Source organism: Tasmannia lanceolata, unplaced genomic scaffold (assembly GCF_043159265.1).
Source record: "Tasmannia lanceolata isolate RefF3 unplaced genomic scaffold, GAP_Taslan_0.1 ptg000023l, whole genome shotgun sequence".
NCBI lineage: Eukaryota > Viridiplantae > Streptophyta > Magnoliopsida > Canellales > Winteraceae > Tasmannia > Tasmannia lanceolata.
The window spans coordinates 4,107,101-4,121,204 of record NW_027518700.1 but is presented as its reverse complement, the minus strand read 5'-3'; the positions used below and the strand labels follow the sequence as shown (position 1 = coordinate 4,121,204).

At 39.0% G+C, this 14,104-nt stretch overlaps 2 protein-coding genes across 2 annotated transcripts in view; one reads left to right on the top strand and one right to left on the bottom strand.

The window, feature by feature from the left end:
• The window catches only part of PHT4;5 (phosphate transporter 4;5), a 34,589-nt gene extending 30,908 nt beyond the window's left edge, over positions 1–3,681 (bottom strand). The window contains exons 1-2 of the mRNA XM_077366128.1: positions 3,177–3,681; positions 2,395–2,540 (exon numbers count right to left, since the gene is read on the bottom strand). Coding sequence (XP_077222243.1) covers positions 2,395–2,540; positions 3,177–3,578 — 548 coding nt within the window. The 5' untranslated portion in view covers positions 3,579–3,681. The remainder of the gene's footprint in view (positions 1–2,394; positions 2,541–3,176) is intronic.
• Positions 3,682–9,736: 6,055 nt separating this feature from the next.
• LOC143856190 (protein LATERAL BRANCHING OXIDOREDUCTASE 1-like) lies at positions 9,737–13,990 on the top strand. The gene is made up of 4 exons (XM_077366311.1): positions 9,737–10,048; positions 10,742–11,004; positions 11,820–12,147; positions 13,256–13,990. The coding sequence occupies exons 1-4, from the start codon at positions 9,833–9,835 to the stop codon at positions 13,496–13,498; spliced, it is 1,050 nt and encodes a 349-aa protein (XP_077222426.1). The 5' UTR covers positions 9,737–9,832; the 3' UTR covers positions 13,499–13,990.
• Positions 13,991–14,104: the final 114 nt, after the last annotated feature.

Genomic DNA, 14,104 nt, shown 5'->3' with positions numbered 1-14,104 from the left:
ACGTAAGGGTGTCAATTTTGGCTCGGGCTCGGAGGCTCGCTCGAGCTCGAGCTCGGCTCGAATCCTTAACGAGCCGAGCCGAGCCGGCTCACCATGCTCGTTAAGCTTAACAAGCCGAGCCTAATTTAGGCCAGGCTCGTTAAGGCTCGTTAATAATTTAATATATTTAAATATATATATTATATATTAATTGAGAATAGAGTTCCTAAGGTGTCACCTCATATAGCTTATATGAGGTGGCGCTTAAAAACAAAAGGGGCCCACTTTGTTTGGATGATCTAAAGCATTCATTTGATAGGCCCTCACATAGATAGGGTGTGCCCAAAAAATCAACTTCATTGGATCATCCTAACCCTTCCATTTGTGCAGGTTGAAATGGATGGGTATAAACCTCCATAAATATGCCCATTTTTTACCTCCATAAATCGAAGGGTTAGGATGATCCTATGGACCTGATTTTTTGTAGGCACCATATCCATCTAAGGGCCTTTCAAATGAGTGGTTTGGATTACCCCAAACAAAGTGGGCCCCTTATGTTTTTAAGCGCCACCTCATATAAGCTATATGAGGTGACACCTTAGGAACTCTATTCTCATATTAATTTATACATTAAAAGGGTTGTCCAGGGAGTGACAGGGGGGGGGGCAAAATATGTCACTTCATTTTTGGAACCCCATTTGTTACTAGGACCACCCCCCATAGTGTAAAAAAAGTAGTCAAATTACACTAGTAGGGCTGTCCAGGGAAGATGAGGGGTGTGAACATAATATAACCCGAGCTCGGTAAGGCTCACGAGCCTGGCCAAGCTCGGCTCGGCTCGGCTCGTTTACACCCCTGACTACACGAAAGTCGAGGCACGACAGTTGAGATCTTCTCATATCTCGAGAGAAGAAGAGAAGATAGAGGAAGAACAAGCAAGCAGGAGATCGATAGGAAAAAGAAAGGAGGAAAAGATAGATTCTTTGAAGATGATCTAACAAACAGTCAGTCTGGATTCCTGCCAAAGAAACCTCTGTTTGAGAGAGGCCCTTCGGAGAATCCAACCGGTCATCAGATGGAACCTCCATTAATAAATGTTGGCTTAGAACTAGTCTTGCCATAAGCATTTGATCTAGCTAACCGATGGTGTCGGCTTGTGAATTGCTGCTCGCTGGTGTTAGTGCCTTGAACAAATGCCATTGTTTCCAATTTGAAGAAAGGTTTCAGATATCATCCAAAGTTTTGTGTACTGGTCATTCTTTTGTTTTCTATTCTCCAAGACCATCCCTTTGTCACTGAAAATAAATCATTGAAGCTTGTGATCAGATCAATAGATTTAGCCCTAGTTTTGTTTACATTTGTTTTCTGAGCCCAGTTCCTTAATGAAGAATAACTTACGGTTTGAAACTTCCAATCATTAGCCCAAAAGCAGTTTTCTTTTTTGTAACTTGTTCTATTTGGCACATTCTCAATTGTTCCACATCTTGTGTGTAGTTTGTTCAAGCAGAAGGATCCGCTACAATGTAATGGGCTTTGATGATATGAGTTTCTTCAGATAGTTAAAATTATGTGGAAGCATATCTCACAAGATGCAAATCACAATTGTTTAGCATGCTTTGACATCATGCATGAAGGAGATCGTGAGGCCTAGAAACCCGATTGATGCCATCACCAAGGTTTCAAATTTCAGTTCGAATTTCAATTTGATCGCCATGGAAACGGAAACGTTTCGTTTTTTGTTACAAATTTCGTTATAAATCCTCTAAACTCACGGAAATGTATGAAAACATATGCAAATGATAGAATTTTAACATGAAACTTCAAGAAATGCTAGAATAAGCACAAGCACACATGTAAAAACCATTACATAAGCAAGAGATCCGTCCAAAATGGTTTAACAATATCAAACAACTACCGTCGTGTATTGTCTCATATGTTTGATAATCAAGTACATACCACATTTCACACATGCTATTCATATAAATATAACTAGCACATTGATATGGTATATCACTAATACGGTTGCCTTTCTGGTTTCATTGTGTGTTTCGATTTCGGTAGGCGTTTCAGTGGGGATGGAAACGGAAACATTCTAGTTGTTTTGTGTCAGTTTCGATGGACATTTAAAACTATGGCCATCACTAAATAGAACATGGGCATCCTCACTAGAAATCTACAAATTCACTTCAGAGGACATGGCGGTGTCAGTCGATCAGAGGTCTTCTTCTTTTCAATAACTCCTATGCATCTACTCACTTGGCTCAGACTGGTGTGTGTTGCAGGTGTGTAGATAAGTTTAAATAATAATAAAATATAGGACAAGTTTAGATGCTAAACATATAAGAAACATGGTAATTATAGTTCAAATTCCGAATTAGATGCTAAACATATATAGCTGTGCTGTTGAAAACTAACCTTCCACCAAATGCTTTTGCAAGCCACCCACCAGGCAATTGACTCAATGCGTATCCCCAGAAGAAAGATGATTGAACCAATCCAGCCATTGATGAATTCCACCCAAACTGATGTGACATGGGAATGATAGCAATACTCAAGTTTACCTGTCAAACATAAAGCAAAAAATTCACAAGCTAATAAATCAATTTCTTCCAAGCAGCCAAAGCTATGAAAGAGAGCTTAAACTTCCTACTTAATTTAACCATTCACAAACACATGTGCACCCACAACTAAAGAGAAAGACGGATTTCCCCAATTGTGAAAACCAAAGTTTACACAGCCATAGTAGAAGAAGAACAAACCAAAAAAAAAAACAGAGAGAAATTATATGATGGGTGGCCGTGTAAACCCCCATATTTTTCAAAAGTACGGTACGTCCCACTTCATAGGATGATCCAAACCGTCCATTAGTTGAGCCACAAAATAAATAGGTTGTGCCTCAAAAATCATTTCCATAGGATAGAGAGACTGCACATCATGCAAAGTTCAATAGACCGAAAGGTTAGGATCATCCTATGGAAATGATTTTTGAGGTTGTGGCCCAACAAATGAACGGTTTGGATCATCCTATGGAATGGGCCGTACAGTAGTTTTTGAAAAATACGGGTTCATACGGCCACCCATCATATAATTTCTGAAAATGGCATCGCCCAATTTATTAGTTGAATTTCATATGAAAAATCATATCTAATCTAAGCTATTTATTTGACCATAGAAAGAGGCAAAATTACAATCAGTACCTTATCCATGTTACAGATAACAAATGCTAAAGAAGTGGTTCCGATGAGCTTATAACGTATAGGAAGATGCTCCCAAGGAGGCCATTTCCAATTAAATTCATCTTCATATCTGATTCCGATTCCATCAATTCCCCTTTGTTCATCCAGAATCGGATCCTTCTCTTCACCATTGATTTGAAGACTGGTAAGAACTCCACTCCTTTTGTTCTCTGCAGAGACCTCTCCTTTTTCCTCTTTGCTACTTGAAAAAACCCTAATTCTAGAGCGTCGTCTGTTAGGAAAGAGATGTAAGTGATAAGGCGAGTCGAAAGAAGAAGATGAAGAAGAAGAGGTGGAGTGAGGATTTATAGGATGTGGAAAAACAGACCATCGCTCTGATCTCAGAGCCAAATTCGTTGCCATTAGTAATCAGTAATAGCAGAAGAAGAAGAAGAGAGGAGGAATAATTTTATCGGTAGGAGCGCGAAAGTAAACGAGAGGAGGTTTTGAAAGGACTGAAGCGAGCCACGCGACAAACGGCCAGGTTATGTGTTTTACGTGTCCCACTTCAATTCACCGGTCACGTGGCGTGTTGAAATGCTTCTTACGATCTCAATTGTTTTTTTGGGGAAACTTACATTTACACCCCCCTCTAGTTTCTTCTTACACATACACTTCTACCCCTGGTTCTAAACGTGACGAATACACCTCCTCCGTCAACGGTCCGTCAGTTTAACCTAACGGAACGAGTGAAACTAACCGTGGTTAATATTTTAAGGATAGAAACACCCTCATTTGCAGAGTGATTAGGGTTACGCCATTTTCCACCTCTGCCGTCGCACCTCCGGCCACAGCCACCGCCATCGCCTCCACCACAGACAATGAACCCCATCGCTACATCAAACCCACATTTTAAGAAAAAAACATTGATAAAAATAATTTAAAAAGCCCTAATATATTAGGGTTTATGTGCAAATCATGATAATGGTGTGAATGAAGGCAAATAAAACTCCTAAATTGAGGGTTTATGTTGATAAATAAATAAGGATTTAAATCAAACCCTAATTTTTAGTTTTCAAGTCTGAAAACCCTAATTTTCAGTTGGGGAAAACGAGGGCATTTTTGTTATATCCACCTCGCCGTCTGGTCCGTCTAGTTATAAAAACTCAATGGAACCACATGAGGTGTAGTTTAGAATCACAGGGGTAGAAATGTATGTGACTAGAGGAGGTGTAAATGGAATTATGCCTTTTTTTTGGAAAGGGACTTATAAACACACTATAACATTTTGATAATGGCACTAATCACTTTTTTCACACTTTTCTTATTGAATGGTGATAGACTGATAGCATTCCAAGGTTTTAAATTTCGACCGAAATCCGAAATTGAAACATTCAATCAACACCGAAACTAAAACGTTCCGAAACTGAAATCCCTGAAGCGTAACAAATTTTCCGTCGAAATTTTAGAAATTTCGTCAATTTCAGTTGATATTTCGATAAAAAAAAAAAAAAAAAGTTTCTTTACAGATTTTTGGTTGCGAGAGAAAAATCCGTCATTTCATTATCTTCTACCGAATTTTGACCGAAACTTCAGGACTTTGGCTGAAATTTGGTTTCGCTGAGGACCGAAATTATAGCCGGAACCAAAATTTAAAACCTTGATATCATCGTGGGCATTGAGTGCATTTCTTAAAAAAAATGGTAATCCTCATGTCAGCTCTCTTTTTCGGAGATTGCTAAAATCGTGTGGTTGTTATGCTTGCAAGCAACACTCTCTGGGCCCCACACAAGTCTGTGCAAGCCACTGAGAAGTCCTTTATTGAATGATCCTAGGTTCTTGATCTATAAAGTGATTTTTATGATTTCGCCGACAAAAGCTAAACCGTCGATTTTTTGTAGTTCTTTTTATCTTACTTTCTCATAGCACGCCCTTTCAGTAAGGGACTAAGACTGCACCTCATGATGTTCTACAAAGAGAATTTATCATCGCCATTTTCTGACTCTACTATCACTCTGCAATAATTTTACAAAAACTTTTAAAAATCATTTGAAGACACACTTGTGTCATGGTTGTTACAAACAAGGTTTAAAATTTCGGTTTCGGTACCGGTTTCGGACCTTGCAATTTCAAAATTTCGACCGCAATTTCAAAATTTCGGTCTAAATCTAGTACCGAACCCGAAACTAATATTTTATTCAATATTAAATTTCGGTAATTTCGGTTTTGGGTCAAATTTAGGAAAAACCGAAACTTCGACCGAAATTCTGAAATTTCGGTCGAAATAAATGACCGTTTCGGTTTTTACCCGGTCACCGAAATCCGAAAGTCGAAATCAAACAATTTTCTAATATTGTAAACTATACAAAGTAAAGATATATTTGTAATTTTATCAAAAAAAAAAAAATGTGGGCATTTCTTATCATAAAAAACGCATCCATCAAACCATGGTGGTATATTTGTAATAGAGCAATGACCGCATAGATAGTAACTGCAAGCCACTTTTGTGGGGGCGCTTATGTCATACGTACAAAGTTTGATCCATTGATCCGAGCAATGATTATGGAAAATGCTCCGTGATTATACGTCCAGCCAAATGCTATTAAGAACATGAATGATCCTAAGTTCTTCATCCATCAAGCCTCGTTTTGGGTTCTGCATGGGACCAAGACCATGTTGGTCGCCTCATGATATTCCACAGGAGCAAAGGTCTCAATTGCACATACATTTTCCACTAGGACCCCAAAAATTGACTGTTAGCATGGATCCCGATTGTGCTCTGCCTACTGCCTAGTGCCTCTTCTTTGGAGGTTATTTATGTGGGACCCAAAAATGTTAACCAGTCAAGATATGCCACCTCACTTTGGCATTCTCTCCTCACTCATCTGTGTGCACAAAAGTGGCAATTTCACCCGTAAAATCGGGGATTCCCTGACTTGTGCGGGGACGAGATTTAAAAAATTCTCCGGAAAGGGGACGGGGATGGCCCTGCCCCGCCCAATTCAATACCTTGCATTATACCATTATTAGTACATAATTTTTATTATCAAAAAAATTTATACTATTAAAATTCCAAATCTGCCCTTTGGCCTTTGCCTTTTAGTGGGCGGGGCAGGGACGGGACGGCGGCAGGACAGAGAATGCAACATCCGGCCCCACCCCGCCCCGTTGCTAGCCCTAGTTTTGTTCAGCATTCTAGTGCCACGTCAACAAAAACCCTTGTTCGGTTGCCAATTTAGCATTGAAATCTAGGTCAACTACCAGCAATTGTCTTCTCTTGGTCAATCACTACTTGTCTGTGGATGCACATTACCCTTGTATCCTAATAAAATTTAAGCTAAAAACCACAAATAAGGCATGTTTGGTGATGGGGTATGCGGAACAACCCCAAGCGTCATACGACACGTGGCACTAGGGCAAACCCCTAAAGCCCTCATTTCCTAAAGGGTATCACGGTCATTGCACCAAACCAAAGAGGGAATAATTTATTCACCTCACCCAACCATGGGCCAACACCTGTCCAAGGGTAAAGAAACATGGGCATAATTTGATCCAATAAAAGGACAACGCTTGTCCCAAAAGGATATGCAAACTAACACTCAAAGTCTCACTATAAATAGCCCTCATAAAGACAAGGTAAAGGACTCGAATCCCAAGAAATCATTGTTCATTGCTTTGACAGTTCAGTTGAACCCATCACTGACTTGAGTGTCGAAATGCCCGTCCGGAGTAAGGACTCCGGGTTGGCCTTCTGACCTCGTGTGTCACTGTGCAGGTCATTGCCTCTCAATCAGTTCAGCAATCGGGATTCGCCAAGTCAACTCTTACGTCACTGCCTTATCTGTTACCAATTCCGGGTGCAACATTTAGCTACCCTAATTTTTTCTTGAGAGGTAGGAGAGCGATAGATCTGAGAGGGACAAAGTGAAGAGAGTGTGAGAAAAGCTTGAAAAAATAGGAAACAAATAACTCCACTCAAAATATGATCAACTTTTTCTTGGTTTTTAAGACACTCCTCACCCTCCACTCAATTGTCCCCTCTCAAGTCTTTCCTTCTCCCATACCCCCTCTCCCGGCACTAGCAGAAACTAATTTATCATGAAAAATAATTTCTTGTTGCCACACATAGCTTGAAATAGTCTCTCTCTCTCTCTCTCTCTCTCTCTCTATATATATATATATATATATATATATATATATATATATATATATATATATATATATATTAGTAATCACACTCCTTACCACAACTCTAGTATGTTGACAACCAAACACTATTTACCACTATTCGACGAGGTAAATACTCCCAACCAAAGGGAGCCTTAGATTTGGTAGGGGTGCACCCAAAATCAGATGTGGCTCGAAACCAAAAGGACTGCATTCTAATCTAGTGGCGAGCAGATAAGAATGAGCACATCTTCTTTGACTAAATTTTTTTAGGGATCAATTACCAATGGGGGACAAAATTTAGGTGGAATTATCAACAGGACCCATGCTTTTCAGAAATTATCAACGAGGGAAAAAAGAGGTCTTGTCATTAAAAGCTGGACGAAAATGCCCTTTTCTTAAGCAACACGTTTTGCTTTTCCACTTTTCCATCTTCTCTCTTCTTTCCCTCTTTTTTTTTTTACTTTTTCATTTTCAACTTTGTTTTTTTACCTTACCAATCATCTTCTTCATCATTTAGCAACCATTGAAAACTCAAAAATTTGAAACGTGAGTTCATTCCCATCTATCTCTCAATATCTAGGTTTTGTTTTTCATTTGTTTTAGCATTTTGCATTTCTCCTTCTCCCTTTCAATGGAGAATGAGGAAGATGAATCGTAGGGTAGAAAGAAAAAAATGTGAAAATGAACAAGTGAAAAAAAACAGGAAGTAAAAACGTGTTCATAAGGGACTTGATAAGCCCATTCGGAATTTGGTAACCCCATTTTGATACTGGATAACCCCAACCCCAGAGACTTCGAAAACCCCCTTCCAAAACTCCAGTACCCTTGGGCAATTTTAAGGGACTTGATAAGCCCATTCGTAAATTGGTAACTCCATTTTGATACTAGATAACCCCAATCCCAAATACTTGAAAACCCCCTTCCAAAACTCTAATACCCTCCGCCAATTTTCAGAGACTTGATAAGCCCATTCGGAAATTGGTAACCCCAATCCCAGAGACTTGAAAACCCTCTTCCAAAACTCCAGTACCCTCGGCCAATTTTCAAGGACTTGATAAGCCCATTCAGAAATTGATAACTCCATTTTTTTATACTAGATAACCCCAATCCCAGAGACTTGAAAACCCCCTTCCAAAACTCTAGTACCTTTGGCCAATTTTCAGGGACTTGATCACCCCATTCGAAAATTGGTAACCCCATTTTTATACTAGATAACCGCAATCCTAGAGACTTGAAATCCCCCTTCCAAAACTCCAGTACCCTCGGCCAATTTTCAAGCACTTGATAAGCCCATTCGAAAATTGGTAACCCTACTTTTGAGAGTTACTAACCCCCTTCCAGAGAGTTGATAAACCCCTTCTGCTACAAAACCCCCTGCCTATAGCAACTCTTCTAATCGCATTACAATTCTGCTCATGATAGAAATAACAAAAGAAATGGATGTTGTTTTCTTTAAATGTGCTTCATGTATTACATCCCAATTTGTGTATTACAAAAAAAATAAAATTAAGTAAATAAAAAAATGTGTAGCCATCTATTCATGTATTACATGAACTTTTTCTTATACAACCACTTGTCTTTTAAAAAAGTGAATGAAGCCATTCATGCATTATCTCCAAAACTCATCCTAAAATACAAATCGCTTAAACCCTAAACAAGATAAATCAGAAATAGAGGAATGAAAAATAGTGCAAAACCCTAAAAAAAAAAAAAAAAAAACCTAAATACAAAAAGATAGATGGTAAGAACTCAACATTCAAGTTTTCAAGATTTGCCAGCAACAATGATGGCTGAACAATGAGGAAGATGACTAGTGGGGTAAAAAATAGAAAAAATGTGATAAAGGAAAAGTAAAAGAAGAGGAAAGAAGGAAAAAACAAGGTCAAAACGTGTTGGAGATCTGAGAGAAATCGAATTTCCAACAAATCTCTCTTCAACTCTCCCTTTCGGAGCTTAAACATGAAAGCGGATCTCCTCTCCGCGATTTTGTTTCTCCAAGCAGCTACTATGGATGCAATGAGGTCAGGAGTAAGGTCTTCACAACAAGGTAGTGTAATGACCTTAGGAGGACACAAAATTCCAATAATCTGGGAAGGAAAACACAAAGGTGCATAGAAAGATGATTTTTCTAAACCCATAAGATGGACAAATGAGTACGGGCAAGTACTGGTAATAATTTGTGGACATGATTGACTCACCCAACGAATTTGATTTTCTCCTATGGTCTGCAACCAATGGTGCCATTCATTAAGCTGAGCATTTTCATCCGGCTTTTACTGACAAGACCTCTTTTGTCCCTTGTTGATTATTTTTGAAAAGCATGGGTCCTGTCAATAATTTTGCCTAATGGTTGTCCCCCATTAATTGTTCCTTTTTTAGTAAAACCAAAAGATAAAGTCTCCCACCTCTCGTCATCACCAGACCTTATCAATTGAATTAATAGTGGCAAATTCTAGTGAAGAAACTTAGTCCCATAGACGAAGAAGAAACACCCACCTGCAAATTCAATGGCTTCGAAGCGCGTCCAAGACATAGCCAAAAACCTTAAGGAACTCCCAAAACAATATGTTCAGAAAGAAAGCAACAGACCCATCAAAACATCTCCACCTCCGTCTCCAATTCCTGTTGTAGATCTCCATCTCCTCTCTTCATCACAAGAAGATGAAATGAAAGAAGAGATGGAAAGACTAAGAACAGCCCTCCAAACATGGGGATTCTTTCAGGTCAGATCCAACTTTCCTTTTTTTCCCAATGAGTATGCAATTGTTGCTAGTGGAAGATTCATTTTCTGATTAGATTTCTCATTTTGGTTTTGCTTCTTGTGGTATAATTTTTCATCCAGCCCATGTTGGTGATTGTGTTATTGCTTTTTTCCGTTTTGTTTTTCCTTTACAGATCTTAGGCTTCTCTTGTGAAAGAATCCATTACTCCGAAAGCTTAAGCTGTTAGAGTTATGTTATTTAATCATTTATACTTCCAACACTTCCCCCTCATGTGTGAGACCTCTTTTTTGGGTTGGCCCTGCACGTGGATTTTAATATAAAGGAGTTGTTGGGTTTAGTGCAATTTTCGGACAACCGATTGTGGAGTCTCCAACCGGACTCAAATTTTGTGCAATTTTCGGTCCAATAATCGGTTGGGGACTCCACAATCTATTGTCATAATCTAAAACAAACAGGGCCTAAATTTGAGTTTTGAATCCATGACCTACCATAAAGGCAATTCCTCTCGTACCATGTGAAACAACCAATTACTAAAAGCCTAGGACATGTTCGTTTTAGATTTTGAGTCTAATAATTGGTTGTGGACTCACAATCAGTTGGCATAATGTTAAACGAATAGGGCCTTAAGCTGTTAGAGCTGATGTTATCTAATCATTTATAGCTCAACATCTCTGTTTTGGGTGTTTTTTTCAGGCAATAGGTCATGGAATTTCGAGCTCTCTTCTAGATGAAGTGGGTCAACTAACAAGGGATTTCTTCAACCTTCCAATGGAGGAAAAACAGAGGTACTCAAAAATAGGTATAGGTGGGCATGAGGATGGCATGGAAGCCTATGGCAATGACATTGTTTCCTCAGAAGATCAGATTCTTAACTGGAATGATCGCCTTTACCTGTTAGTAACGCCGGAAGAGGAGAGGAAGCTCGATAGGTGGCCGGAAAATCCTAGTACTTTCAGGTAATTCAATCTAGAAAGTATCAAACTCAATTTTTTTTGAGTTTGGAAGTGTTTTTAGGAACTCTCTAGGTAACATCCTCTACTTGTTTGCTGGACTTATTCGAATCACTAATTCTACTAAAGCCGGGGTTCGTGTGAAACAACCAATCGCTCTAAAAGCTTTAGCTATTGGAGATGGCATTATTTATTCTTTTATACTTCAACACTCCCTCTCACATGTGGCCCCTCTTTTTTTAGGGTTGGCACCTGGCACATTTGGCCCCTCTTTTGGGTTGGCTATTACATGTGAATTTTTAATATCAAGGAGTTTTGAACTTGGGACCATTGCTCCGATACCATGTGAAACAACCAATTACTCCAAAAGCTTAAGCTATTAGAGTTGGTGTTATTCAATCATTTATAATTTTAACACCATGCTCTCCACAAAGGATTGTCTATCTTTATTAACATGATGAGGGGAGTTTGGAAGTTGAAAGTGACTCTTCATATACAGTATTGGGGCAGTATTGTGGGCAGTATTGTGGGCAGAAGGGATTTACGTCGGCCCATGGAGACTCGCTGACCTATTGGAGGGGATAAAAGATCTGTGTATATGTTTCTATTTCTTTTTCCCTTGTACCTAGAAGTGCCAATGATTTGGCTGACCATTTTGCCAAATCAGGTTATAGGGGATCTTTTTATATGGGGCAATCTTTACTCCCAAAGTGCACTTCTAATCCATTCTTACTGTGCTAATAAATTATTATCATTATCATAAAGAGAAAAAAAACAAACTAAAATTTATGGATTTGTAACAAAATTTTGCACTTTTGCAGAGAAATCTTGCATGAATATTCTGCGAAGATGAAGGAAGTGGGTGATTTTCTCCTCAAGGCCATGGCGAAATTGCTTGATTTGGAGGAGAACTACTTTGTGAACCGATTCGGAGAAAAAGCTACAATGTATGTCAGATTTAACTATTACCCACCTTGTTCAAAACCCGATCTGGTTCTCGGCGTCTCACCTCATTCTGATGGAGGAGGAATCACCATTCTTTTGCAAGATAATGAAGTAGATGGTCTTGAGGTACTCAGAAACGGCGAATGGGTCAACGTTCCTGCCATTCCTCATGCTCTGCTTGTCAACTTGGGAGATCAAGTGGAGGTAATTCTGTGCTGTTTTTAAGGAATGATCTAATGCATATGATATGTTTGGCAACCATGAAAAAAAATCATGGAGATGTGTACAAATCGAGCTCTAACTTACTAGATTCATTGTTTGAGAAAAAGTAAGCTGTCACTTTTTGTTGAACAAGCAAGATCTCATTGAACAAGCCCAATACAACTAATTAATATTACTGGTGGCCACATTTTATATAATGTATTTATTAGAGAGTATTAATTATCATATAAGTGTTGTCCATCACATATGTCCCTTCTAAACACGTGATAGTTACCGCGGTCTAACTCTGTCCTTCGTTCAACATATGTTTCTGATGCACCAATTTTTATGCATTTTTGTATGATAAAGAAGAAAACTTGGAGACCACTTACTGTCAATGCCAAGTGAGAGTCTCTCACACTGTCATAACCTCGAGAGAGGGAGAGACTTGAGCCGGGGGGGGGAGGGGGAGGAGTATGAGATGGAGTGGAAAACTATGGAAAGCAATTCCCTCTTGATAATAAAATATTTTCTTTGTTCATGTTTTTCATACCCATCTCATTCTCTCTCAATTTTTACTTGTTGCAGTTCCCTTCTCAGTAGAGTAGAAAAATTCAAGTTTTGAAGGGGAAAATATGTTACACTTTTGATAATGATACCTACTTCACTCTCCTTAAATTTTTGACAATCAAATGCCGGTAATTTTTGAAAAATCCAAGCTATGGTTAGATTCATTGAGCCCAATCACTTACACTCATGACGGGCAAACTACACATTGAGAAACAAGCACGGATTACTAAATCAATCACATTGTCGGAGGATTTCTCCCTCTCTCATCCACAGTCCCTGCTCGGCCAATGGCGAGGCTGGCTCCTTGGCTAAAGAGGGGGTCGCAAAATCTGATATGGATGTCATTATAAACAGGGTCAATTAAGGTGATTACTTTAAAGAGGAACCGCTTGTATGGGATGGAATGCTGTTGGGTGACAACTTGTCTCCCTCGCCCATATCCAAATGTATTCTTGTAAGATGTTGGTTTCTTAATAAAATTCGTTACCATTTCTCAAAAAAATAAAATAAAATCAATCACATTGGGTGTGCATTTTTGCAGATAATGAGCAATGGAGATTTCAAAAGCCCAGTGCATCGCGCAGTGACAAATTCAGAAAAGGAGAGGGTATCTGTGGCCATGTTTTTTTCGCCGGATCCAAAGACAGAGATCTCACCGGCTGATGAATTGGTGGATACAACGAAGCCGAGGTTGTACAAGAAGGTGAAGGTGGAGGAGTACATTCAAGTCTTCATGAAAAACTATGCGCTAGGAAAGAGGACCATCGATTGGGCTAAAGTCTAATTTCTCAAGTTTTTTCTTATATAGTTGGTGGCCACATTTTATATTAAGTATTAGAGATATTTTGTATTAAGTATTAGAGAGTATTATTTATCAGATTTGTGTTATGTGTTGTCCATTATCATCCGTCCCTGCTCCTAGCCACATGACACTTCTTTCACCCAAGTCTGTCCTTGCCATGCCCTCATTTCTGGCGCACCGAGTTTTCTACTTGTCTGTAAGGAAAAAAAACTTGGTGACATCTTACTACCAGTGTCAAGTGGAAGTCCGGTGCTGCTGACCGGTTTACATCTACCACCGGTGTCACTGCCACTGTCACGCCAAAGTTCACGACTGCTGTGACCACCGTTACATATTTAACTGAAGAGATTGAATAATGTTTTCTATACAGGTACTTATAGTGTGTATTTTGAATAAGCCTTAAACTTCACTTTGATCTTATTTTCCCTTTACACGGGATTGCATCTTCGTGTATTCAATACTTTTTATTGTTGACCCAGGAGCCAGGAGGTGTTAATTTTTACTTGTTGCACTTTCCTTCTCAGTAGAGTGAAAAATACAAGGAGTCAGGAGGCCTTAATTTTTACTTGTTGCACTTTCCTTCTCAGT

Bases quoted from the DNA above. Each gene is read 5' to 3' on its own strand.
- LOC143856190 (XM_077366311.1), top strand. From the start codon at position 9,833: ATGGCTTCGAAGCGCGTCCAAGACATAGCCAAAAACCTTAAGGAACTC. The intron at 10,049-10,741 runs GTCAGATCCAAC...TGTTTTTTTCAG, and splicing joins AAACATGGGGATTCTTTCAG to GCAATAGGTCATGGAATTTC. The intron at 12,148-13,255 runs GTAATTCTGTGC...GCATTTTTGCAG, and splicing joins ACTTGGGAGATCAAGTGGAG to ATAATGAGCAATGGAGATTT.